Genomic DNA, 27795 nt, shown 5'->3' with positions numbered 1-27795 from the left:
TCTCAGCCAAACGGCTGGAATTCCACATTCCTATGACGAGGAGAGTCGACAATAACAAACCAGTGAATCGACACGTGGCTTGGGGAGGCCTTCATCCAGCAGTGTATCTTTGCCATCGCAGAAATCGTTGAAGTGCACGTACGTCATCGTGAGTGCACGTGCGCGTGCACGTACGTCATCGTGAGTGCGCGTGCACGTACGTCATCGTGAGTGCACGCGCGTGCACGTACGTCATCGTGAGTGCGCGTGCACGTACGTCGTCGTGAGTGCGCGCGTGCGTGCACGTACGTCATCGTGAGTGCGCGTGCACGTACGTCATCGTGAGTGCACGTGCGCGTGCACGTACGTCGTCGTGAGTGCGCGCGTGCGTGCACGTACGTCATCGTGAGTGCGCGTGTGCGCGCGCGTGCACCTACGTCATCGTGAGTGCGCGTGCGCGCGCGCGTGAACGCTCTGAGCGGGTGCGTGCCTGCGCGCGCAGCAGTCAGCGCACTGCGCTATGAATCCGCCGAATCCGAGTTGGATCGCCGCTCTCACGGCCAATTACGGTGGCGAATGTTTGCACCGGTTTGGGGCCTCCCTCTGGGTGGACTCGGCCTCAAATGAGTACCTGGTGCGGTGCGTAAATATCAGCAAGGGGGAGACAAAGGCGGCCGGGCGTGGTGCTGGCCAACACCACCTCCTCGCGTGCCGTGCCGGTCGCCGTCGGTTCTCGCCAACAGCACTTGCCCTAACAGGCTATTTAGGCTGTATGGGGGATCTTTGTCTTTGGCATTGACCACTGACCTTCAGGCCATTGTAGTAAAGACCAGACAGGAGGCCTTGGGATGGATGGGGTCGGTCACGTCCCCAGATACGGATCCACGCTCGGCTATTGAAAGCGGTCAGCTGTTTTTTTTTTGTTTTAGTTGCTTTTTGTGCTTTAGTTTGCTGTCCTAACCACGCGCACCTCCGATCAGCGCGGTTGGCTACGCGGACACACGGCTGTCGCACTACGGGCAACAATAGGTGGAAACACACAAGCGAGCAAAACGATGCAGTTAATACTGCTCATAGCGATCATCATCTTCATCGTCGTGGTGCATCACAAAAGAGTGGGCCACCCATGATTAATTTCTATTCACACTCGCACGGAATGCAAAGTGGGAACGGTACGGCGAAGTGCACTTCAAGTCTAATGGGTGCCATGCGGCGAATTGCCAGCATCTGCACTCACCCAATGAGAATCCAGCCGGTGCCCCGCACACAACAAGTGATGAAGTATGCCCCCCCCTTCCCCCCACCTGTGTGCTCACGTATGCCACGAAACAACAAGGCAAAAGGGGCCGTGGATTTTTCTCCGGGATCCTCCGGTTTTGCCCATCCCCCCCCCCCACTCCACATTAAGAAACAACACGCGCTTAAGATGATTTTGCTGCTACTATAAATTCCCACGAGTTGTAATGACGATGATGATGATAATGACGACGACGATGATACAAGCCACTTCGTTGGGCTATAGCGTGTGACGAGGTCGCCTCTGAAAAAAATCGCTCGACGGTGGAATTTAGCCGGTAAACAAAATAAAATTAGTTTTTTGTACGGGAGACCATTCAATCAACTGACCACGAAGCCCACCCGTCCATCGTATTCACAAGGCCATTTAACGTTGTGTGTGTAAAAACAAAAACGAGATCGAACACAGGTTTCCGTCAAGGTCAAACGGAACGATGGACTCGGTTCACGTTTTTCCCGATATTATTAACAGCGGGGCCAGGGATGTGGACGTGCCTGGGAGCGTCGTCATTTTCACGTCGCGATATTTCGCCACCCACATCAATCCCCCTCGCGCCGCCTTTTTAGTGGCATCGCCGCACGTTCAAGATGTGACCAGCGGCCCTCGTACCCACGGGTTTCAATCATCGCGGTGATATACGCACGCATCGACTATTTAATGCGTTGTAGATTGTTTTTCATTATTAGCCACAACGCTTCTCTACGGCGTGCGACGATGATGACGATCGTTCTCGGTAACGACAATTCAGCGTCACGTACGTGATGGGAAATGAACGCGATGCAGTCCCTGGTCACCGATTCGTTTGTTGAGGTTATAAACGACGGTTAGATTTGCCAATTACTTCGTTTTTCTTCACGCTTTTACCATCCTTCTTGGTATGATTGCGATCTCTAATTCGGCCCCGTCTCGTTTGTAGCGCCGTTTCACATTCGCAACGAACGAAATCCAAATCCCAACATTGACCTCGCTGCTGTGCCACATCAACGTGAAGTCACGCGGATTCCAGGATTACTACCTGTCAACAGCAAATATCCCTCTGGCCCCACCGTGGCATTGCCTATGTGCCCACCCACCCACCTGCGTGCCCACCCACCTGTGTGCCCACCCACCTGTGTGCCCACCCTCCCACCTGCGTGCCCACCCACCTGTGTGCCCACCCACCTGTGTGCCCACCCACCTGTGTGCCCACCCACCTGTGTGCCCACCCGCCCACCTGCATGCCCACCCACCTGCGTGCCCACCCACCTGTGTGCCCACCCGCTCACCTATGCGCCCACCTACGCGCCCGCCCACCCACCCGTCTGTGTGCCCACCCACCCATCGTTGCCACCTGCCAGTAAAGTTGTCTCACCCCGCGAACGCCTCCCCGGCACGACGTGCCGCCGATGACCCTGGCCACGCCGAAATCGCGCGCTCAGCAACGGCTGCCAACCGAGAGTGTCCGAGCAGTGTGTCAGGTCAACGCACAGAGCACGGAGGTCGCATTGCTCCACAAAGGTGCCGTCTATCACGCGCACATTTCAAAGCACAATGCGATAGGCTATCATAATGTAATGCATTACAGGGCGAGCGTTCCTGGATAACAATCTGATACAGGTCAATAACATCTCTGGGCTGGGCTGGATGCCCCCCCCACCCACCTCCCTCCCCACCTCCTCCCCCCACCTTCACCTCCCCCCACCCCCCAGGCTTATGGCAGAGAATACAAAAGTTATATTCAATCCTTGTGTATGATGGCAGCAGACAAAAAGCCGCTGCTGCTGCTGCTGCTGCGAGGATAACCGGAGTGTCACGTGATGATTTATGATCCTCGACGAGATCCGCGAGGTACCGTGGTCACGTTCGTGTGTAACGAGGGCGACCTTTAGTAACGACGTCGTCGTTCGTGCCACCTGAAGGCCAACGGCGCAGCGCGGGTAGCACTGGACGGGCACGGTTGGGCTCTTGCGGGAACCTTCCGCGACACGTGCCCAAGTAATGTCGTGCTCCCCGGCAGCTTGGTGAAACTTGCACCGAGAGAGCGGAAGGCGCGCGCGGCTGGTCAGGGCGCGTGTAGACTTCACGACGACTCGTGGACGATACGGACGATACGGACGACCGCGAACGACAGCGAACGTAGGACAGCGAGCCCAGGAGAATGGCCCCACCGTCTAGATCTGAGAGATGATGTCAGCTGATGTGCAGGGGTTGGCGGGGGGGAGGGGGAGCTGCATCCAGCAGTGGATAATATCAAGGGTGATAAGTGGTGTGTAACGTGGTTGCCATTTCTTTAAGATGTTTCTTGTTCATGTTTTTTGTTTGTTGCGGTTGCACCCGATTCAAGAGCTCGAATGGCTCACAGGGCTACACCTAATCAATTAACTGAACTAAACTGAACCCAGTGCAAGGAATGCCACTGTGGGTCCCCTGTTCAATTTGTGCCATCTTGGATTTCCATCCCCTGTCTACTCAATGGCTACCTACGTCACTGTGACTAATGGTGATGACGACGACGAAGGGCATTAACAGCCGCGTCTTGCTTGCCTGCTTGTGTGTTTCCACCTATTTCCCCCAGTGCGGCAGCTGACCATTTTCAACAGCCAAGCGTGGATCCGAATCGGAGGACGTGACCGACCCCATCCGTTCCAAGGCCTCCTCTCTGGCCTTTACTACAATGGCCTCAAGGTCAGTTGGTCAATGTCAAAGACAAAGATCCCCCCCCCCCCAGTGTAGCCTTAGCACACTGCTCGGGCAAGTGCTGTTAGCGAGCACATACGAAGGCCGGCACGGCACACAAGGGGGTGGGTGGCCAGCACCACACCCGGCCGCCTTTGCTGAAATTTGCACGCCGCATCAGGTACTCTTTTATGGCTGAGTCGACCTAGAGGAGGCCCAGAACCCGTTCAAACGTTCGCCACCGTTATTGGTCGTGAGCGGGACCTGAACTCGGATCATCGGATTCGTAAGCGCAGCGCGCTAACCGCTGCTCCACCACTCCCCCGCAGACGCACGCATTCACGGGAATGTTGCATTTCGCTTAGACTGAGTGAACGAATCTGACTGTACACACAAGACAAACACGAGAAGGCGACGTCAACGAAATGTCAAACACGAGAAAACAACAAAAAAGAGTTGACGATGTTTGAATTGAACCGAATCGCAACTCCGATTCGTGACAATTCGTCGAACGGCTGGCAGGCGTGAATTTCCCGCGACGTAACCTCCCAACGGGATGAGCACGTGGCCAGGGGCCATGGCAGTGAGATACCTGTGGAGATTACCTGTACGCGCAGCACAGGTGAGAATTTGTCGCACCTCCGATTCAGCACGGTTGGCTATGCACGGTGCGAAAGAAGTTCAACATACGTACAACCCATCCAGACGACTGTAAATGCTCTTTGTCAAGGTATATCTGGTCCAAGACAAAGACGACTTCATATTTTACTAATCTCACCGATGGTCAGTTTTCTCCCTATCACTCTTCTCCCGCTACTTACCACGGTCACTGCTCCCGTGAACTTCACTCCATGCTTCCTCCACCCACGTCGCCGACTCGGTCGACCACTCACCAACACCAACACCACTACTACTACCACCGCCATTCGCCACTAAGTGACGGTGACGTGACCAGGGCGCCTGTGCCAGGCTAGGTGCACTTTGAGGCCACGTGAAGTGTCGAAGGCTCGCTGACAGGAGGAGGTCTCGGGACAGAGCCAGCAGGTGCCATGGGTCGGCTGACTGAGATGACCGGTAGATGCACCACCAGCTGTACCCCCCTACTGTGCCAGGCTAGGTACAGGAGGTCTCGGGACAGAGCCAGCAGGTGCCATGGGTCGGCTGACTGAGATGACCGGTAGATACACCACCAGCTGTATTCCCCTACTGTGCCAGGCTAGGTGCAGGAGGTCTCGGGACAGAGCCAGCAGGTGCCATGGGTCGGCTGACTGAGATGACCGGTAGATGCACCACCAGCTGTACCACCCTATTGTGCCAGGCTAGGTGCAGGAGGTCTCGGGACAGAGCCAGCAGGTGCCATGGGTCGGCTGACTGAGATGACCGGTAGATGCACCACCAGCTGTACCCTCCTACTGTGCCAAGCTAGGTGCAGGAGGTCTCGGGACAGACCCAACAGGTGCCATGGGTTGGCTGACTGAGATTACCGACAGATGCACCACCACCTGTACTCCCTACTGTGCCAGGCTAGGTGCAGGAGGTCTCGGGACAGACCCAGCAGGTGCCATGGGTTGGCTGACTGAGATTACCGGCAGATGCACCACCAGCTGTACTCCCTACTGTGCCATACGCAGACACCCCCTCCTTCATCTCTCCCATGCACCCTGTTGAACCGACACACCGCAGCTCACCACACTTTGTCTTTCTGCTTCATTTTCCTCGCACTGCTCGCCGACACTTGGAATTGTCTCCCATCTCTTTCTCCCCCCCCCCCACCCGAGTTCTTATAATCTTGCTCTATTCAGAAAGGGCATTAATTGTTATCTGTTCCATCTTCTTTAGTGCTCTTTGTTGCTCTGCGATTTTTTTCTTTTTGCCTCTGCTCGCCAACGACCGGATTAACGATAATAAAACGAAAGAGTTCTGCGACATTATCTTCCATGGCTGTTCCCTGATATGCCGTGACGACCTGCCACGGGATTATCGTGGGAACGCGGCCACCCCGAGCCTCAACTGGATCGCAAAGAGATGCGGCCGATGACTCCAAACCTGTAGATTTGTACGATGGTGGGCTTGTAGGAGGCATCTTGGAGTGGGTTGGTTTCTGCCGACCCGAAAATATTCCATTTGAGTATTTTCCCCTGGTGTGCTTAGAGTGTACTCCATGCACTCTGGTTTCCTTCAAGGTAAAAAAAGAGATGTTAATTAGGGATTGGTCAAATATCCAAAATCAGGGTGCGCCTGCGAGAGTCTTGAGATTAAGTGAGGGGGAGGGGGAGGCAGGAAGGGTTTGTGGGTAAAGAAAAAACATGGTTGTCAAATGATCGCAATCAATATTTTAACACAAGGGTCACTCAGCATGGTCTATTAAAGGATACTTGGCCAGATACTGTACACTCTGTAGGTACGCGCGCTCTTTTATGAGCTGCGGAGTAAAAAATACTTTATTTTAAAAACAAAAATTAATTTCTCACTGATTAGTTTTTCGGTAGAAAATAGCGCACTTTCACGGGGCACAATTGTGAAGAACGCTAATCGGGAAAATGGGTGATTCCATCAAAAGGTTAATTTCAAAGAGATTTTTTTCTAGTTCATGTATGCCGCATAGCAATGAAGTGATTTGGCAGTGGTGGGGGGGGGGGGGCACTCCTTTTACAAACAGTTCCTGTACATCTTCTTGGTTCTATCGGTAAAGTCACGTAGAATGGAAATAAAAAATAATAAAAATAAAACATAATAAAATAATTCTCACGACGTTTCGGCCACAACGCAAGCAGCCGTCCTCAGGTGAAGAACAAGTCTGTCGAAAGAACCAAAGAGTAATTCCTACAGTCACGGAAGCTCCAGATTAAGTTTAATTAGTTTAGTTTAGAAGCAAATTACGTAACAGTTATTTAACTGCAGTTCACTCGACGTAAGCCAGCCAACGAGTCTCTTAATCAGTGCAAAAGAAAGGGCACGGTTACATCTTGACTTAAACGCTTTCGTGACTGCAGGAATTCATATTCTTTGGGTCTTTCGGTAAAGTCACGTAGATAGGTTCAAAGAAAATAACAAAAAACTACGACGTTTCGACCGCAACACAAGCAGTCGTCATCAGGAAAAATGGTGGGGGGGGGGGGGGTGTTGCGATCGAAACGTCGTAGTTTTTGTTATTTTCCTTGAACCTATCTACGTTATTTTATTATGTTTTTATTTTATTTCATTATTTCCCTTCTACGTGACTTTACCGAAAGAACCAAGAAGATGAATCCCTGCAGTCACGAAAGCTTTAAATCGAAATCTATCTACGTGACTTCAACGAAAGACCCAAAAAACATGGAATGCCACGGTGTTGTCTCACACCTGCAAATCGCACGCCGCGATTACACCGGGAATGAGGGTGAAAAAAATATCATTCAGAGAGAGCGTTACCTGCTGCCCTGTCACCTGCGCTACCGCCCACCTCCTCCACGCCCCACCCTCCTCAAGACCTACGCAACAGAGGTGGCAACTCCATTGGAACCTGATTTGCCAGTAAAAAATTATGATAATTGTTTTTTTACCCTTCTATCTGGCAACAAAACTGACACCTATCCCAATGGTGTAAATGCTTACCCCGAGCTCTCATACTCTGATGGTACATTGTCTTTGAGTTGTGCGCCTTTTGGCGTCATCTGGTCCAACCCATGTGAGACTAGGCTCTAAGGAAAGCTGTCTCGGGTGTAGACCAATCAACTTCAAGGACAGTGCATACAGAGTTATGTTTTTTGCTTGCATTACGACTGCAGGTATTGTGATCTATGCAAACATGACTCCTTGTAAAATAGGTGTCAGTTTTGTTACCAGATAGAAGGGTAAAAAACCAATCATCATATTTTTTACTGGCAAATGAGGTTCCAATGGTGTAAATGCTTGCCCCGAGCTCTCATACTCTGATGGTGCATTGTCTTTGAGTTGTGCGCCTTTTGGCGCCATCTGGTTCAACACCATGTGAGACTAGGCTCTAAGGAAAGCTGTCTCGGACGTGGACCAATCAACTTCAAGGACATTGCATACAGAGTTATGTTTTTTGTTTGCATTACGACTGCAGGTATTGTGATCTATGCAAACATGACTCCTTGTAAAATAGGTGTCAGTTTTGTTGCCAGATAGAAGGGTAAAAAAAAAAACAATTATCAGGGGTGGCAACTGTGACGTGGCCCTCGGTCGTCGTTGTTATTTTTTTACTCCTCCCACCAGGTTCTGAACTTGGCGGCCGCGAGCGACGCGCACACGCGGACCGAGGGCGCCCTGCGGGTGGTCCGCGGGATGTCGCCCCACCTGGCGACGCTGATCGCAACGGCGACCGCCACAGCGACCGCTGAGCCCACCGGGCCCGCCGCCGCCGCCGCCGGCCCGCGCACCTCCACCGCGACGCTCGTGGAGACCACCACCACGATAACCGTGACCACGACGACGGAGCAAGGAAGGAAGGCCGCCGCCGCAGAGGAGGAGGAGGATGAGGAGGAAGAGGATGAGGAGGGAGAAGCAGAATTGGCACCGTCTGGACCCCACGTCCCAGTCAGACCGCCAGCTCAGCAGGACACGCTCATGGTGGTGAGTCGTTGGACGCTTGACCAGTAAGAAATATGATTTGAATTTCGATTTAAAGCTTTCGTGACTGCAGGGATTCATCTTCTTGGTTCTTTCGGTAAAGTCACGTAGAAGGGAAGTAATAAAATAATAAAAATAAAACATTATAAAATAATTCTCACGACATTTCGGCCACAACGCAAGCAGCCGTCCTCAGGTGAAGAAACAGAGCTGTCGGAAAGACAGCATCTTAATGAATACTGCCGACAGCTTTGTTTCTTCACCTGAGGACGGCTGCTTGCGTTGTGGCCGAAACGTCGTGAGAATTTAATTTGATTATGTTTTATTTTAATTATTTTATTACTTCCCTTCTACGTGACTTTACCGAAAGAACCAAGAAAATATGATTTGTCCATGGGATGCACTCATTCGTTAGATTGAAACATCTTAATACGTAGAGGACCGCAGAGCTTGGGGGGATTTGACGCCCGTTCCTCAGTGGTTTCTCTCCGTCGTTCTCTGTCCTTGAGAGCGGGCGAATGCCGCACGGCTGCACGCTACAAGTTGAAATTATTATTTCCAATAACTACACACACACACACAACATTGTTGAATTCGTTTTTTTCGCTTAAATTCACTAATTTCAGCTCTGAGAATAAAAACAACTTTACTTGTTTGACGGTCATGCAACACATTTCTCTCTACCGAGGGCATGTGAGAAAGTGTGGATGGAAACGGGTCACCTGGAGTGATTTCATCTCATTCTGTGGACCGTTCCATAACACCCACGGAGGTGATCCACTGCTTTGCCAAAGTTAACATTGCTAACTTCATCTCGTAATGACGACACCACCATTGCAATAACCGCAATAAGATACCGGCGCATGCTAATTGCTTAATAAATAAAATCAATGCGTTCATTGACCTTACAAAAGTGAGACGCATCTGACTGTACAATATATCAGTGCTCCGAGGCACATTATGTTTTTGTTTTTTTGCACCGAGTTAGATTCTTTAATGTGTATGTTAGCGCAGATATTCTGCAAGCTTCACGCTTTCGTTTTGTATCACCTGTTTAGTTTCTGCACTGAACATGGTTTACCTTGTATGTAGCCGTGCCCCCCTCTCCCTGCGTTTAGCCTTTGCATTCGGCTCGGCTATCTTGATAAATATAAACATTGCAATAGAACTAGAACCCTTCCCCGACATAGTAAATTAATAAAAGCAAAAAAAGCTTCAAGTAATTTCCTGCTCGAGTGAACACCGAGGCTGTGCTTCATCTCCCGTTCAGCAGCCCCGATGTGGAAATTCCACATTCCTATGGCAGGGTTACAATCTCTCCACGACACTTACGAGGAGAGGACCATCATCACAGCACGCAAAACAGACAGGTCAGCAACCTCGTTGCCGTCATCCCATACGGATGCCTTGTTGCTTTGCGCACGTTATTTAGTCATGCGTTTGTCATCATATAGTTGCCAGCAACAAACAGCACGATTGAAAGTGCACGTACTTACGCTGGACTTCTTTCGCGCCGTACATAGCCAACCATGCCAATCGGAGGTGCGCAAGAAGGACAACATACCAAACACGAAAAACAGTGCTCAAGAAATACGTTTTTTAAAACTTAATTTGGAGCTTTCGTGACTGCAGGAATTACTCGTTGGTTCTTTCGGTAAAGTCACGTATGAAGATAAAATAATAAATTAAATACTACCATACGACGTTTCGATTGCAACGCAAGCAATCATCATCGGGTATAAATGAAATAGAAACACAAATCTAGTATACTTAGAAATGTAATGTAATTCAACAGATAGTCGGATAACATAACAGTCAACACCCTACCTGGTTGATTACGTTCTTCCTGAGAATGAAATTTAGCTTTCTCAGGAATACCGGAGGGAAGAGCGTTCCAGACGGCCGCAGGAGCGCACGTGCAATGCACGGGAGTGAACACGTTTGTTGAACTGAGCGAAGGTTAATTTTTCTTGTAAGAGCGCGTGGAAATCGAGATGATGGGAGGGAATTAATAATAATAATGATAGTTCAATTTGTAACGCGAGCAAATTTGCAGACGTAGTGGCCGCAACTCAGAGGCGCGGAGCCAAGCTCAGAGTCGCTCGAAAGCACGTGATTGTAGAGGTGAGTTTTTAAGTCTCTCTTGAAGGAGGCGATTGAGGTGATGCTGCGAATGTGCAGAGGGATTATCGTTCCAGACTGTTGGGGCTGCCACCGAGAAGCGGCGCATAGACACGATGACCATCCTGGATCTTGGTATCAAGAGGAGGTCGTGAGTCGCGCTGCGCAGGCATCTGCCATGTGCTGAGCTGCAAGTTGTCAATAATGAAGAAAGATACGGCGGGCAGGCGGATATGAAGGCTTTGTGGCAGAGGCACAATGCCTTATAGAGCAGTGCGAGTGAAGAATCAGACAGAGGGGAAGTTCGTCACACGCACAGTGGGGCCCCCTCACTCGTGTGTCAGCGAGGATTCCTACTTGTCCATATTGTGGCAAAGTTTGTACCGTGGGGTGCCACGGTAACGAGATGACAACTACCTCGTCAAGTCTACAGGAGGTCGTGGGTTTAATCCCGACCCTGACAATTATTTTATATCCATAATGAGATGTTTTTTGGGTTAGATTGTGTGAAAATAAATGTGACGTTAAACCCGCCACCAGCCAATTAGTAACATTTGTCACGTAAACAAAATATACCAATTCGTTACTATTTCAGCACACCGGTAAACCCATTTACAATGTTGTGAGTAAACTCTCCAACACAACCGGTGTGCTGAACTAGTAACAAATTGGCATGTTTTGTTAACGTCACAAAGCTTACTAATTGGCTTTGTCGGGTGGTGGCGTGTTTAACGACGCATTTATATTTACACGATCTAACCCAAAACCTCTGTTGGGAATAATATTGGTCACGAAAGCCTACGTGTTAAACTGATGCCTGTATATTTGGAGTTTCCGTGGCTCTCTCCTCGTGGTCGCGTGGATTTTTCTCTGGGTCCTCCGGTTTTTCCCTCCACATTTAGAATCAACATCACGCGTTTAGAGTATTTGGCTGCTATCAATTTCCACGTGACAATAAGCCGCTTCATTAAGCTATCGTTTGCGATGACCAAGTCGCTTCTGAAAAAGCGCTAGATATAGCTCAGGAGGCCTTACCTGTTAATATGTTTTAAAATAGCTTAGCTAGCTTAGCTTTGCAATAAGTGTGAATCTATACCCATGATTTGCGTGTGATCCACTAAATCCATTTGTGAGGATAATATTACAAGAATTACCAGGGATTCAGATGATCAAACACTCGCCGCCTTTTTTGCCAATTTCTCCATGTAAAGGTGTGCCCTATAATTCGTTGCACGGCTGCGACTTCGAAATGGATTATTGCAATTTTGGTATTAAAGGGAAATCGTGGTGCCGCAATTTGGGGCTGTCTGATTTAGCTCTGTGGGGTTTCCGCATTACAAAAAAGGAGGAATTACTGAATCCGCTCTACGACATTGTATTTCATCCTGTGTGGACTTTGTGGCATGCTCGGCTCTCCCTTGTACACAGAATGCACGTGGAGCAAACCTAGAGCTTGTTAGCATCACGTATACACGAGCTTATTTCTCATATATCTATACACGTATACACCAATCCCGTGTTGCATCTTGGGAAATGCGGCCGCGGTGTAACTTGTTGGCACACTCGGCTTGCAATCGGGAGGACGCCGCTTCAAATCCATCACGTGGTGCCGCAGTTGAAGCAATGGGACAAGTTTCTTAAATCGCCCCCCCCCCCCCACTGACCACCCGCCCCCCAATCACTGCCCCCCCCCCCCCCCCAGCAGTATAAATGGGTTCACCACAGTTACCACCAAAGTCGATCGGCAGGTTTGCTCATTTTGAAGTGTGGTTAGTTTTATGAATGTGTTTAAAGTATGTAAGAGTACACACTCTGTGCTGTTGGTATCTTGACGATGATTCCTAAACATGTTATTGTTAGCTCGAATGTTCGGTGAGAAACACTTAGTCTGCTGTCGCCTGGGATAAAAAGTGGAGTCATCCACTCAACAATCAAATAAGTATAACCCGTAAAAACAAAGTTTTTCACTCTAAATCCTTTATATGCGTGGCGGCTAGAGTCCTCTCGTCCTCTGGCTTGAGATGGCTGCCACCTATGAGTCAGATGATTGTCTGCAGTATTAAACAATTGGTAATTAAATATTTAATTTGTTTTCCCTAAACAGTGTAAAATTTTGGAATTGTCTCGCACAACGAGTCTGTGTGCAAAATGTCAGCTCGATTGGATCACGGGAAGTGGGTTAAAAAAACGACCGAAAGGTTTGCACGGTCGTAAGCAAGCAAGCAAGCATGCAAGCACGCAAGCAAGCAAGCAAGCGAACTTAATATAAAGGATTTAAAAATCAAATCACCTCTTCTAAGATATCTGATAATCATTGAAGAGTCGACCACCTCTTCCAAGATATCTGACAATCATTAAAGATTTTGGCTGTAACGGTTCCACCTGAAGACGGAGGCTTGTGTTGCCTCCGAAACGTCGTGATTTAATTTAGTTGTTTTTCATTAATTTATTTTTTTTACCTACGTGACTTGACCGAAAAAAACAAAGAGTATGAATCCTTGCAGTCACGAAAACTTCAAATCTAGAAATCATTGAAAAGCCGACCACCTCTTCCGAGATATCGCAGCATCGTGAGAGACGTCAAAGGTGGAATGGTCATCGTGATCATGACATGCAGCCACCGCGTGGGCAGCCTGTGTCATTCTATGCCGAATAGCGGATATGCGCAACTCAGTGTTAGTATACGACTAGGAATAACTGCACCCGACTCGGTTTCATTCGTTTCGTGGGTTTTTTTCTTTTTTTTCCGCCCGTTAAACTCGGTTGCCTGTTTAATGAGACAGGAACACGGCGGGCTGACTCTGCCGCATTGCAGATTAAATAATGTAGAGCCCGACAACAGACGGCATGCAATGAGGTCTCCCACGTGTCCCAACACGTGTAGTTATGGAAAAAAACAACACATTCTCCCTTTTCCCTTCTACACTCACGAGAGAATGCTCCACGTCTGTTAAGTATGTACCGCATGTACGTCGAACTTCTTTCGCGCCGTACGTAGCCAACCGTGGCTAATTGGAGGTGCTGGGGAAGGACTACAAATTCAACACAAAAATCAGTTTTTTAAGAAATGAGTTTTCAATCCCGATGATTTGCTACAGCGCAGGATCATGAGAGACGCGGCGGATTGGGGAGGCCTTCATCTAGCAGTGGATCGGCTGCTGCTGCTGCTGCTGCTGCTGCTGCTGCTGCTGCTGCTGCTGCTGCTGCTGCTGCTGCTGCTGCTGCTGCTGCTGCTGCTGCTGCTGCTGCTGCTGCTGCTGCTGCTGCTGCTGCTGCTGCTGCTGCTGCTGCTGCTGCTGCTGCTGCTGCTGCTGCTGCTGCTGCTGCTGCTGCTGAAGCAGAAACACCCTCGGCTCGGTTGTCAATTGCCAAGCGGTGGGCAGGATTCGCTCACCGTTATGGAATGCTTCGGGACGGAGAGGATTGTATATTTTATCGCCACGCGGCCTCAATGAATTCCAAGTGGGAGAGGTGTGTTGGGACGAGAGGCGATTAAATTGAGCAGCAGGGAAGGAAAAAAAATAGATCTATCTCATTTGAAGCATTCTCAGATGGATTACTTTTCCAGGGTCTGGGGACTGACAAAGTAGTGCAGTGACACGGGTTTGCTCTGTTTTGTCGTGCACTTAAACTCTGTACCCTATTATACCTTTGGGGGAGCGGTGGCGCAGTTATTTGCGCACTGCGCTGTGAACCCGGTGACCCGAGTTCAATTCCAGGCCACGGCTGATGTCGATGGCAAGCGAATATCCAAATTGGGCCCCTACATCTTCCCCACCGCCACCGCTTTTGCTATCCCGCATTGACCAGCGCGGTGAAGTATGGTTAAACAATATCCATAATCGGCACTGCATTTGGAGGCCTTCATCCAGTAGTGTATTGATAAGGGATTTAAATTTCGATTTTAAGCTTTCGTGACTGCAGGGATTCATCTTCTTGGTTCTTTCGGTAAAGTCACGTAGAAGGGAAATAATAAAATAAAATAAAACATTGTATGTATTTTATTATGTTTTCTTTTTATTATTTATTATTTCCCTTCTACGTGACTTTACCGAAAGAACCAAGAAGATGATAAAAGATTGTCAATTATAAAATATATACACACTTTCATTTGAGGTATTCCACACCACGACGACCTACATTTGGGCCGGTTATAATTTCACGCAATGTGCCACCTCTTATATAATTGTTTACGTAACAAAGTTGTTCAATAATTATTTTAGTTTTCTGTTTTTGCTTCAGTGGGTCAGACGCTGGCATGGACGAGGGTGGAGTGGGGAGGGGGGAAGTGGCAGGAGTTTTTTTTTACAAAAGCTACGTGTGAAAGACCTTGGAGAAAGCTGCCCACAAATGACTCATTTTCGAGAGTGCAATACGTGAGCGGCGATTGCAGCGAGCTTCGCAATTATTCTCGGCGTATTGTGAAAGTGGTCAAAATAATATATATATTTGTATTTTTAATTAAAATGGGAATAATGAGAAATGTGACGTTTCCGTGTCAGGATTTTCCGGTGGCGATCATGCCGTAAATTAACGAACGCTTCGCTGGGTAGAAAATAACATACACTCGAATTAAATGCCTAATGCACCGCAGCTTAGCTTGTATCGTGAAAACATCGTAATTATTCCACGTATGCGGTCTGTTTTTTTTTTTACCTTCGACTGGAAATCTTTGCGTGAACTATGAAAATCTTTCTCTGCCAGAAGCAACAACAAAAAAGTAGCCTGCACGTCCGCGTCGAGAGATTGGCACATCGATGCTCACGCATAAATATGAATGCACCCGTGCACGCACGTAATAAAGGCAAAGAGTCCCCCCGTATAGCCTTCAACAGACTTCTGGGGCAAGTGCTGTTAGCGAGTAGCACCGATGAAGGCCGGCACGGCACGCGAGGGGTGTGGGTGCTTAAACATCGCGCCCTGTCGCCTTACTGCACATTGCACTCATTTGACGCTGAGTCGACCTCGGGGAGGCCCAGCACCCGTTCAGATGATTGCCACTGTTTACACCATTGGAACCTCATTTGCCAGTAGAAAAATATGATAATAGTTTTTTTACCCTTTTATCTGGCAACAAAACTGACACCTTTTTTAGAAGGAGGCATGTTTGCATAGACCACAATACCTGCAGTCATAATGCAAACAAAAAACATAACTCTGATAATGTATGCACTGTCGTTGAAGTTGATTGGTCCACGCCCGAAAACAGCTTTCCTTACAGCCTAGTCTCACATGGTGTTGGACCAGATGACGCCAAAAGGCGCACAACTCAAAGACAATGGAAAGCTGAGGAAAGCTGTCTCGGGTGTGGACTAATCAACTTCAAGGACAGTGCATACATTATCAGAGTTATGTTTTTTGTTTGCATTATGACTGCAGGTATTGTGGTCTATGCAAACACGACTCCTTGTAAAAAAGGTGTCAGTTTTGTTACCAGATAAAAGGGTAAAAAACCAATTATCATTGCTACTGTTATCGGCCGCGAGCGGGAATCGAATTCAGTTCGCGGTGTTCGTGGAACAGCGAGCTAGCCATCTGCAGCACCAACGCTCCCAAAAGACGCGCGCACGCACGCACGGGTGAAAAAATGATGGACACCCAAACACAAACAAAAGCACATTGTGTGCATTATGGGGGTAGCCGCGATGTCATTTTTCATGACACAATACAACATGAATCTTCACGATGAGACGATCATCACGATGCCGGTTTCCTATACAGTCCCTTTGTATGGGTCACCGGATTTGAAAACGTGTTTTGCTCACCGCAAGGATGGAATGTCTCCGCCCGCTGCCACGGACACGTTTATCCGTCATGAATGATCAGCAAATTATGTGCGAATGCAAATACTGATCATAGCCTGTGTTAAGCAATTTTTTTCTAGCTACATCAACCTAAAATAAAATTTATTAAATAAAACTACAATTTTTTTTATTTTACCAGGTAAGGCCCTCTAAGCTATTTATGTCTTTTTGAGAATCGAAATGGCCATCGCAAATGATTAGCTCAACGAAGTGGCTTATCACGTAAAACTAAACTAAAATGTTACATTTTATTTAAGCACGTTAAGGCCCACTGGGCTATATTTCTCTTTTTCAGAAGCGACCCGGTTATCGCAAATGATTCGCTCAACGAAGTGGCTTATCGCGTGCAAATTTATAGCAGCCAAATACACTTGAACGCCCGTTGATTCTAAATGTGGAGGAGAAAAGCCGGAGGACCCAGAGAACACTCCACGCGGCCCTCGGGGAAAGAGAGAGAGACACGGAGACTCCAAATATACAGCAGCAGGCGTCAGGGTCGGGATCGTACCCACGACCTCCTGTATACCAGGCAAGGTAGTTAACATCTCCTAGCCACCGTGATGATGATGAGAGAGAGACACGGAGACTCCAAATATACAGCAGCAGGCGTCAGGGTCGGGATCGTAACCACGACCTCCTGTATACCAGGCGAGGTAGTTAACATCTCCTAGCCACCGTGATGATGAAGAGAGAGAGACACGGAGACTCCAAATATACAGCAGCAGGTGTCAGGGTCGGGATCGTACCCACGACCTCCTGTATACCAGGCAAGGTAGTTAACATCTCCTAGCCACCGTGATGATGATGAGAGAGAGACACGGAGACTCCAAATATACAGCAGCAGGCGTCAGGGTCGGGATCGTACCCACGACCTCCTGTATACCAGGCGAAGTAGTTAACATCTTCTAGCCACCGTGATGATGAAGAAAGAGAGAGACACGGAGACTCCAAATATACAGCAGCAGGCGTCAGGTTCGGGATCGTACCCACGACCTCCTGTATACCAGGCGAGGTAGTTAACATCTCGCCACCGTGGCGCCCCTATGCATATCGGTAGTACGTTGCTGCTGTGGGATAATAGTGAACACACTGCATTGGCTCGACTCAATCTCCCGGCAGTTGAAACAAGGATGGGTGCACATTTCTTAAATCCCACGCCAACTACTCTGTCCGCCCAGCAGCATAAACGGGTAACTCCGATGTCGTTCCGTCGTCGAAAAGCCGTGTGTGGTGGGGGGTAAAGTGTGGGTACCCCCACCTCTTTCGTGACGTCTCGCCAGCGTGCAAGGAAAGGCCGACGGAAGGGGCCCTCTCCTCGAGTGGACGTCCATCTGCCAGCATTTGCACGAGCAAAACCACATGCAGGGCTGCACCCTTGTCTCTTTAACGTTCATTGGTGGACAGTGCGTGTTACAATGGTGCTCGGCGTTACACTGAGAGACGCAACAAATGTGACACGCGGTATAAAGAACATTCTTTCCCGTTTCTGCTATGACACGCAGAGCAGTGCGACCCGTTGCGTCGCAGAACGGCCCACGGAATCGGATATCGCGGTGACGTCGCTGAGATCCCTTCAAGTGACCTACGGTCAGCGCTTGCCCACCCACCCGCTCTGCGTGCGAGAGCGCGAGGTTCAGACGGCGACATTTCAATTCTCGGAGTGGTAACGTCGCCAAAAAAGTAAGCGCTGAACCAAATTTCAATGCGACGGCCGAGACCATCGACTCACCGACACTTGGAGGTCCTCGGGCTTAACCCGAGGAACTCAACGGCGCCGGCTCAGCTCCGAGCCGCCCGGCCACGCGTCTGCGGTGTCCGTGCGGAGCCCGCTTGCTCAGCCGGCGGCGCTGGCTGCGGCTTCGGGGGACCGCGGCGCCGCTGGACCATCAAGCTCCCGCCACTCCCCCCACAAGCCGTGTCAATTTGCGAAGCAGCGGTGGCGCAACCCAATTCATCGCGCGCTGGTTATCGTGACAGCGCGTCGTTAGGCGCGCGTGTAAGGCGCCACGGCAGAGCAGTTGCCAGCCCCGACTGGAAACGGCACTGACGGGGTTGAGGTCGGGGTGGGGGTGGGGGGGGGAGGAGGAATATGAACGCGCTACCCTTGATGTCGCATGTCTCGACGTGCGACCAATTAGCGGAAATTGTTCGCGTGGAGTTCTGCGCGAGGCTCTGCCGGCGGTTCTTCCGGAACGTCGGGACGACACCGTGGAACGCACACCGAGAGGTCTCGGGACCCGGCAGCAATGTTTGTCAAACGCTTTCTGACCACGAACTTCTTTCGCACCGTACGTAGCCAACCGTGCTAATCGGAGGTGCGCGGGGGGGAACGACAACAAACTAACACACAAAAAGCAGTTTTTAAGCAATGAGTTTGTCAAACTCGATTATTTAAAGTGCATGGCTTTCCAGTGGTTTCCTAACACCGGAAGGAAGAGCGTTCCAGACGGCCGCAGAAGCGCATTTGAAAGCGCCGCGCGATGCTGTAGTGACCGCCTTTGTTCGATGGCTTAGCAAGAGGCGGTTGCGATCCATTTCTTGAATTGAGCAAAGGTTTTTGAGAAGTTAGGAAAAGGAGACCGGTCGATGGTTTGCGGGCAACCAGCAGCCAAACAGCCATGTACTTGCAACTATTGGGTCTAATCTATAGCAGTGGGAGCTCCAAAATTAAATTAGGCTTCGGCAAGATAAAGTGGTTTATGTGCAGACAAAGCATTGTTGGAACATTGCTTCCTATTAGTCGTACGATATGATGCCATGTAAATTACAAAAAGGAGAGGCGGACGCTCCAATGAAACGTATTATCCACATTCGCTCGCGCACGTGTATCCACTCGTACAAAGACAAAAAAACGTATAGCCTTAACAGACTGTTGGGGCAAGTGCTGTTAGCGAGCGCCTATGAAGGCCACAACGGCACACGAGGGGGTGGGTGGCCAGCGCCATGCCCGGCCGCCTTGTCTCCTCAGTCGACCTAGGGGGAGGCCCAGGACCGGTTCAGATATTCATCACTGGTGTTGGCCGTGAGCGGGAATCGAACTCGGGTGGGTCGGGTTCATAGAGCAGCGCGCTAACCGCTGTGCCACCGCTCCCGACACATCCTCAGACACACACACACGCACGTGCGCGCTGTCTCACCAAGTTCCGAAAGTAATTTCGCAAATGGCTCTTACAGCCCTTGCTCCGAGCCTCTGTCGGAAACAAAAAGTGCGCGCTTCGGACGGAAAGATGCGCGGCACAGATATCTCAACTCGGACGAAATTATTTATTTTGTTATTTATATTAAAACGGGCAGGCAGCCGTTCTCAGAAGGCATTACCTGCGCGGCGCGTGGAGAAAGCAAAAACATGTGGAAATGTAAAGAGGTACGAAAAACACGGCCGCCCATGAAATGTCTCCGTGTGTTATAACAAAACAAATTATTTGTATGAGACATCACCTCCCCCCCTTTCCCGTACAAACCACAAGCACGCGTATATGTACACACGCTTTAACTTTTTTTATCATCATTATTACTGCTCTATTGTGCATGATGAGGTATGTTGTTTGTCGTTCATAAAAGGCCCCATTTTCTGGAGAGAAACTCTTAGCGCAAGGTCATCTCTGTGCGGCGCTACTCACAGCGGCGAGAAATGACAAATCTATGACACTCAACGCTGTGGTCGTGCTGCATTAGTCACAGTATTTGCACGACTAACTTACGACCGCATGTATATTCGGAGCGTAGAGTTATTTAAAAGGGGGGGGGGTGAGAGAAACCCCTATGCGCACAAAGACAAATATTACCCTGTTGAGCTGTCCAAAGTGTCGTGGGCTCACATCGTTAGCGGGGAGGTGGGATTATTAAGAAGGCTCATCTGACGCGGCTTGGTTCAACAAAATACTGCTGGGTCTCCGGGACGACTTTGGTGAGAACGCTCCCCGTCTGAACCACAGGGCGCTGGCTGACGGGGGGAAAACAAGTAGAGAACAATCCATTTGAAAATGTCGCAATGCACAAAACGTGCTCGCTGAGAGTGGGCTATTGCAGAACGTATGCAAATAACAACAGAGAGACGTTCTGTTCAGATGAATGGCCTAAATACGACCGTACGAATGAGACTGGAAAATAATTGGTTCACGATGCAAAAGCATGCATTGATTCTTGAATCGAATCACGGTCCTGGATCATGATAATTCATCAAATCCCCGGGTGGATGGAGAAGGGTGAATTAACCAAACAAAACCCGGGACCAAAACAAGTACATTTAAACGAGATGATGGCAGAGGATCTCCCCGTGCCGTTTGAAGCCTCCTTATTTGAACGATGCCAGCTATAACATTCGCCCTTCCCGCAGCATATACGCAACATACATGGGGGGGGGGGGGGGGGGGGGGGGAGAAAGAGTCAGGCTTTGTTATAGCACACCTTATTAAAGCCGCCGCTAAGCAATGCATGTTTACAAGGCTTAATAGGGTCCCGGGGGAGGGGAAAAACAAAAAACAAACTAAAGTTAGCAAAAACTTGCTGCAAGACCGCATCCGCTATTACGCGCACGAAAGGGGCACCGTGCATCCGATGTTGTGTTCCCTCCCTCGTCTTGCGCGAACGGCCAATTATATCGGCGATTGTCACCGCCGATCCGTCACCCGGGCTCCGGGAGAGACATCGCGGCCGTTAAGTTGTCGGTGCCTCGTCGCGACAACGCCTGCGACGAGGCAACCGCTCTCTTAGTGAGCCGGCATCGGCGTGTCGGCGTCACGCAATCGAGCACGACGCCGCATTTCTTTATTTTTGTTGTTGTAATTATAAGACTCCGCCGACACGGACAAACAAATGGAGTGTTTACACTATGAGACATCTCCTTTACCAGTGGCAAAATATAGTAGTAGGGTTTTACCCTTTCAACTGGGACAAAAACTGACACCTTTATACAAGGGATCATGTTTTGCGCCTTTTGGCGTCATCTGGTCCAACACCAATGGAGACTAGGCTCTAAGAAAAGCTGTCTCGGGTGTGGACCAATCAACTTCTGGGACAGTGCAAATTATTGTCATTATCAGAGTTGTTTCTTTTTGTTTGCATTTTGACTGCTTGTGTTGTGGTTATTGCAAACATGATCCCTTGTATAAAGGTGTCCGTTTTGTACGAGTTGACAGGGTAAAAAAACTATTACTATTACCAAATAGAGTGTGTCACGCCGTTGTCCAAATACGCCAATTGATTCGGGTTTGTGGGGTTTTTTTACTTCGGACAATCCGGACGAGCGTTGTTTGGGGAAGCAAACTTGGCTTTTCTTTTGTTTTGTTAACGCCTGCCTAATGCCGGATGTAATCTCCAATGAAACGTCGTGCGTAAGATTTGTCAAAGGTGGGAACACATATTGGTACTTGTCGCCCACGTAACCACTTGAAGTCATGGGCTCTGTCGGGTGGCGGATGGCTATGCGCGGTATTAAACGTTGACATTAAACCTACACCGATCGTAAGCCAAAAGGAAACGATACTCTTTGGTTCTTTCGGTAAAGTCACGTAGGTATAAATAAAATAAATCACGACGTTAAGATCACAACACAAGCAGGTTGTCCTCAGGCGGAAAAAAATATAATCCACCAGTATAGATTCCTGCAGTCACGAAAGCTTCAATCATGATTAAAAGGAAACAACTTACGTATTGGACACATTGGACTTTTGTAATCGTGTCACGAGGCGGGTACACGTCCTGCCAAAACTTTCTCAATCGGCAGAGCGGCATCGTCGTCGAATTTCGAATAATGATCTTAGAGACGACAGCTGCTGGCGATGCCAATGCATGATGGGAGGAGGGGGGGGCTAGGTTTGGGGGGCCTGAAGCAGAAATTATTAATTGGTGCATCACATCACTTGCGAACATGCCGGACAAACCACGCAACTTAATTATATCACAGTTTCGATTTAAAGCTTTCGTGACTGCAGGGATTCATCTTCTTGGTTCTTTCGGTAAAGTCACGTAGAAGGAAAATAATAAAATAATAAAAATAAAACATAATAAAATAATTCTCACGACGTTTCGGCCACAACGCAAGCAGCCGTCTTCAGGTGAAGAACAGGTCTGTTCAAGGAGACAGAGTCTGAATGCGTTGTGGCCGAAACGTCGTGAGAATTATTTTATTATGTTTTATTTTCATTATTTTATTATTTTCCTTATACGTGACTTTACCGAAAGAACCAAGAAGATATATCACAGTTGTGTGGAACAATCAAGTTGGTGGACTAATTCGTTACAATCGTTCACGGTCGTGTCATTACAGCGATGAGTTTTCGTTGATTTTGAGCCGCCTTAAGTCACCCAGTCCGAGCTATTATGATCCCCCCTTCTACCCCCCGCTACGTGACCCAACCAATGGCCTCTCTCTCTCAGCAAATGAACTCCCACATCTACCCCCCTCGCCGCCGCCGCCGCCCCTACCGTGACAACAATCTCATCTCTCCTCGCCCGGAGATATTTCATCAGCGACATTTCTCTCCCGGCTAAAGCGGCTGATTTGTGGACAATTAATCAGGAGGGCCCGACCATTAATCAGTGGCGCCGTGGCATTACATTTACGCTCGGCGGCACGCCGCGCAGATTTTAATACACTCGCTCAGCACGCGCACGGCCAACACGTGACAAAAAAAATGTTTTGCTAAACCTCTTTTTTTTCCATTACGTTTATACATTCGTCCCGTACGATGTGACTGTCGCTTTACGCTGTCATAATATTGTGGGTGCGTTTTTTTTTTTGGGGGGGGGGGTTTCCCCGCCGCACCTGCCCGCCCGCCATAAATCGTCGCGCTTTTTAAAGAAACCTTCCCACCACAAAGAGAGAAATAATAAACCCAACTCCCCCGGCACTGTGTAACAAGATAAAATATATTTTTTGTTCCTGGGTAGTAAGTGTTATTTCGTAATTGCTTATGCCTCAAAAGTACATAAAATGGTTATTATTCCGCACAAACTTTGCTTTTGTGACCAGGACAATGATATTTTGAAATGTACCAATTTTCAATGAGAAAGCGCGGTGTGCATTTGTGTCATTCCTTCGCATAAAATCCTGGTCACAAAAGCAAAGTTTATTGGGAATAACAGCCATTTTCTATACTTTTTCGGCATAAGCAATTAGAAAATAACACTTAGTGCCCAGGAACAAAAATCGTGTTACATATTGTAATACACGCGTCAAATAGTGTTCGAGGTTATGCAACTGATGCCAAGGTGACCACCTCCCACCACGAATCCCCCGGTCCCCCCCCCCCTGTACAATCGAGGGTGGGGGGCTGGGGGGGGGGAACTTCATTCAGTGGTGAATTAACAGAATGCTGCACAGGACGTTGCTGTTGTTAAATCAATGTGTACAAGGACAAGATGACCACTGCCTATACTGATAACGGACTCAACAAAACCCGCACAAGAGACGCAGGTAAATGGGGAAGAATAAACAATACGAAGTTGGCAGTAAAAATGAGAAGAAATATAATAATAGTTTGAATCAAATCGTGCCCATGAATCGTAACAATTGATCGGATGTATTGCCAAGTGGAGGGCAGTGGTTTGAATAATCGGTTTCATTACTCCCCTGCTATGAACTCAGCAAAGCCACCACTACATTTCGATTTAAAGCTATCGTGACTGCAGCGATTCATATTCTTGGTTCTTTCGGTAAAGTCACGTAGAAGGGAAGTAATACAATAATAAAAATAAAACATAATAAATTAATTCTCACGACGTTTCGGACACAACGCAAGCAGCCGTCCTCAGGTGAAGACCAGGTCTGTCGGGGAGACAGCGTCTGAGAGCCACCGCTGTATATCAACTAGAAAAAAGCCGTATCCCGACATTCTCTCTGAGCTCATCGCCGGCTCTAAATAATGACTCATTCATAACGACGACATCACGGCGGCATCTGCTATCGCTTTAACAAATGTGTGCACAAAGTGAAGACCTGAACAAACTAAACCACCTTAGCGCAACACGCAAAACACGATGGCGATGATTGTAATTTCTTGCAGAATGTACTATGTACGTTGGACGTATTTGGCTCCGTACGTAACCAACCGTACTAATCGAAGGTGCGGATGGAAGGACAACAGACTAAACACAAAAAGCAGTTCTTGAAGGAATGAGTTTTCAATTCATATTTAAAAGTGCATAGCTCCAGCGGCTTCCTAATATCGGAAGGAAGAACGTTCCAGACGGCCACGGAAGCGAATCTGAAAAGCGCGTGGCGCAGTGACCGTCTTTGTTCGATGGTTCGCCAAAAATCCGCTGCTCAGGCGAGGATGAAAGGGAATTAGTTCCGAGTGAAAAATTCCCACATTGCAGCAACGCACTTTGATTCTAACAGCGGTTAAATGCAAAACCATGAGACCATTAAACCAGGACACAGGGTCAGAGAAAAATGGCATTGCTCAAATGACCTTCCGTGTATTTCTTTACGTCTGCAGTGTGTGCGTGTGTGGTTTTGTCGCGTACACAAATTGACGAGGAGAATCTAGAACGTGAAATTTAAATGCGAGCTCCCATATCCACCCCCTTTCTTGCCTCCAAGCGTTTTTTATAATTCTCCTAAATGGCTGTCGGAACCAAAATAACAACAACAACAAAACATCCGTACGTGCATACAACATAAATAATTCCGAAGAATGGTCCATTGAGTAAATGTGCTTCATAATTGTGTAACCTACGTCAGAATGTTTTCGGGAGAACAATTGTGTAGCGAATGAGGCATGACACTTGTAAATTGTGCAGTATGTTTTTGTTCACAGATTTTTTTTTACTATTAACGAACTTTTTTTATTTTTACCAGGTAAGGCCCACTGAGCCACATAGCTTCAGTGCGCAACCAGGCCACAAATGATAACTCAGTGAAGTGGCTAATCATGTGAACAGTATTAAGAGCCAAATACTCTTAACGCATGTTGATAGTAAATGTGTGGGGGGAAACAAGAGGACCCGGAGGGAAAAAAAACATGTCATAGAAATGTGGAATGGCCGCAAATGACTGATAACCACCAATGAAGCTGAACACTTCCTGATGTTCAGAAAAGTCAAAGGGACAGTGTATATTTTTAAAATGCCTATACACTTTCCCCCAAATGTATCCTGATTCTGCTTTCTGTGTCAGATCGTGAGATGAAGTGTCCATGCGGGCTCTTAAAGGAGCGTGTAAAGCCCACTTTAGCTATGGGAGTATGTTTTCAGAGCCGACCTGGCCACACGCGTTCGCTCAACAAGGTGGCTTTCAAAATGTGCGAATTTATAGTTAAGCGGCCGAATAATTGCAAACACGTGTTGTTTATTAACGTGGAGGGCAAAACCCGGACGAACCAAAACAACGATCCACGTGACCCCCACGGGAGAGAGAGAGGGTTAGAAAACACGCCAACTCCAAATATACAAGAACAAGGCATCGTCAGGGTCCTTGATCGAACCAACGACCTCTTGCGTACCAGGCGAGGGAGATAACATCTTGCCACCCGCGTTGAGAGAATAGCCCACGGAAGCAGATATCAAAGAGCCACTTCTAAGATGCCCTCTTATTCCACACAGTTCGGGTGGGGACTGGTTGGGGGGCACATTTAGATAATTAGCATCGTAAATAGTAACAGTGTAGTGGTGTTAACTACTCGCTGTTCGCAAACTGTGAGAGCAGATCGTAAACAAGGTTGTCCCACTCAATCAAACGGTCAGGGTCAAATGGGGTGAGGTAGGATCCAAACCCAGATTGGGAAGGACCAATCAGAGGGTCCCACAAGTTGGCCGGGGATTGGACAACCCAGCCACGAACAGGTATAAAAGCCAGAGCGCTGAGAGCTCTGGAGGAGTTCTGCTACACGAAGACCCAAGTCGGCCGAAGACGTCTAGGACCCTGGACCAAGCTCTCCAGCCCTTATCAGGGCTCGGGCTCAGAGTAACCAGTGGTCGGGGAGAGATCCCCTAGGTCCAGCCAGAGGACGCTGGGAGAGCAGGGAAATTAGACAGCCTGCAAGGTCCGGAGGCTTGTACCTTCCGAGGGCAACGGGTGAGGGGACCATATACCCCTTAGTGTGATAGGGACTGTGTTATTAAGATAATAAACGGTGTGTGCCATAAGAGACGTTTAGAAGTCCGTCCTTACAACACTACAACAGCACCACCATGGTGTTAAACTAGGAGGGTTGGAAATCCATACGCCCGACGTAAGCGTCTGCGGAGCGGTGGCAATGTCACGAATAATCCCTGTCCTCTGAGAGGACACGACGTTTGAGGTCTCCTCTGCCTCTTGTTTACCAGAGATGCCCTGATACTCTCTTTCGAGAGTGGGTCACCGCGCGGTGGGCTGTCACAGCAGAATTAACTGGCCCTTTGTAAATCGGCATCTGTTCCCCTCCCCCCGGTAAAACAGACAAGCTAAAAAAAAACACGTGGGTGCACTCTCGCACACACGCGCGCGCAACTTAAACCAGCGGCGGTAGCGGATATGTGATGACATTTGCGCGCGAGCAGTGTGGTCACAAAGCGTGTTGACAGGCGAAGTGGAGTACCAAGGAAACGTCGTGGGCACGTCGTAGTTGGGGGTGCAGTTGTTGAAAGGAGCTGGTGCGGTGTTGCCGGACTTGTCCGTGAAATTTCACATTTCAGTCGTACCCCTCTGAGCATCAACACAGACACACGATGGCAATGTCGCACGCGCATTTCACGTCCATGGATCCTTGACTCGGTACATAGTAGTACGATAGTCGCCCCGATATATCTGTTTAATGTGCTTGTAACGTAAAACCATTTTTATTGTACGATGATCGGTATAAAACAAAAATAATCGGCCCAAGCCGACTTAACGCCACAAGGTGTAATTTATCTTCTTGGTTCTTTCGGTAAAGTCACGTAGAAGGGAGATAATAAAATAATAAAAATAAAACACAATAAAATTATTCTCACGACGTTTCGGCCACAATGCAAGCAGCCGTCCTGTGGCCGAAACGTCATGAGAATTATTTTATTATGTTTTATTTTTATTATTTTATTATTTCCCTTCTACGTGACTTTACCGAAAGAACCAAGAAGATGAATCCCTGCAATCACGAAAGCTTTAAATCGAAATTTAAGGTGTAATTTATTATTTAGCATTCATTTTTGTTTGTCCGTGCAATATTTGGGATTTTTCATGTTACGACGCAGCTGTTTTTTTTTGTCGGCTCCTGATTTATATTCGCTTTATTGCTCTCCTCCACGATGGTTTTCCTTTGCTTTTGTCACTTGGATGACCCTGATCACTTCCTCGTAAATGAGACTCCTCCTGGGTCTCCCCAGGTCTCACCCCGCGGTTCCAAAAAAATAAACTTAGCACGTGCAACACGCACCGATCAAAAGCACACACACACACACATCGAA

The 27795-nt window shown here is 48.5% G+C and overlaps 1 protein-coding gene across 1 annotated transcript in view; it reads left to right on the top strand.

The window, feature by feature from the left end:
* The window catches only part of LOC133356281 (neurexin-1-beta-like), a 589715-nt gene that overhangs the window by 480521 nt on the left and 81399 nt on the right, over positions 1-27795 (top strand). The window contains exons 4-5 of the mRNA XM_061573704.1: positions 3831-3940; positions 8150-8506. Of these exons, the coding sequence (XP_061429688.1) occupies positions 3831-3940; positions 8150-8506 (467 nt within the window). The remainder of the gene's footprint in view (positions 1-3830; positions 3941-8149; positions 8507-27795) is intronic.

This window comes from Lethenteron reissneri, chromosome 53 (assembly GCF_015708825.2).
Source record: "Lethenteron reissneri isolate LAM-NWPU_2019-01 chromosome 53, ASM1570882v1, whole genome shotgun sequence".
NCBI classification, from domain to species: Eukaryota; Metazoa; Chordata; class Hyperoartia; order Petromyzontiformes; family Petromyzontidae; genus Lethenteron; species Lethenteron reissneri.
Note: the sequence above shows the minus strand (reverse complement) of the source record. Positions and strands in the feature narration are given on the sequence as shown.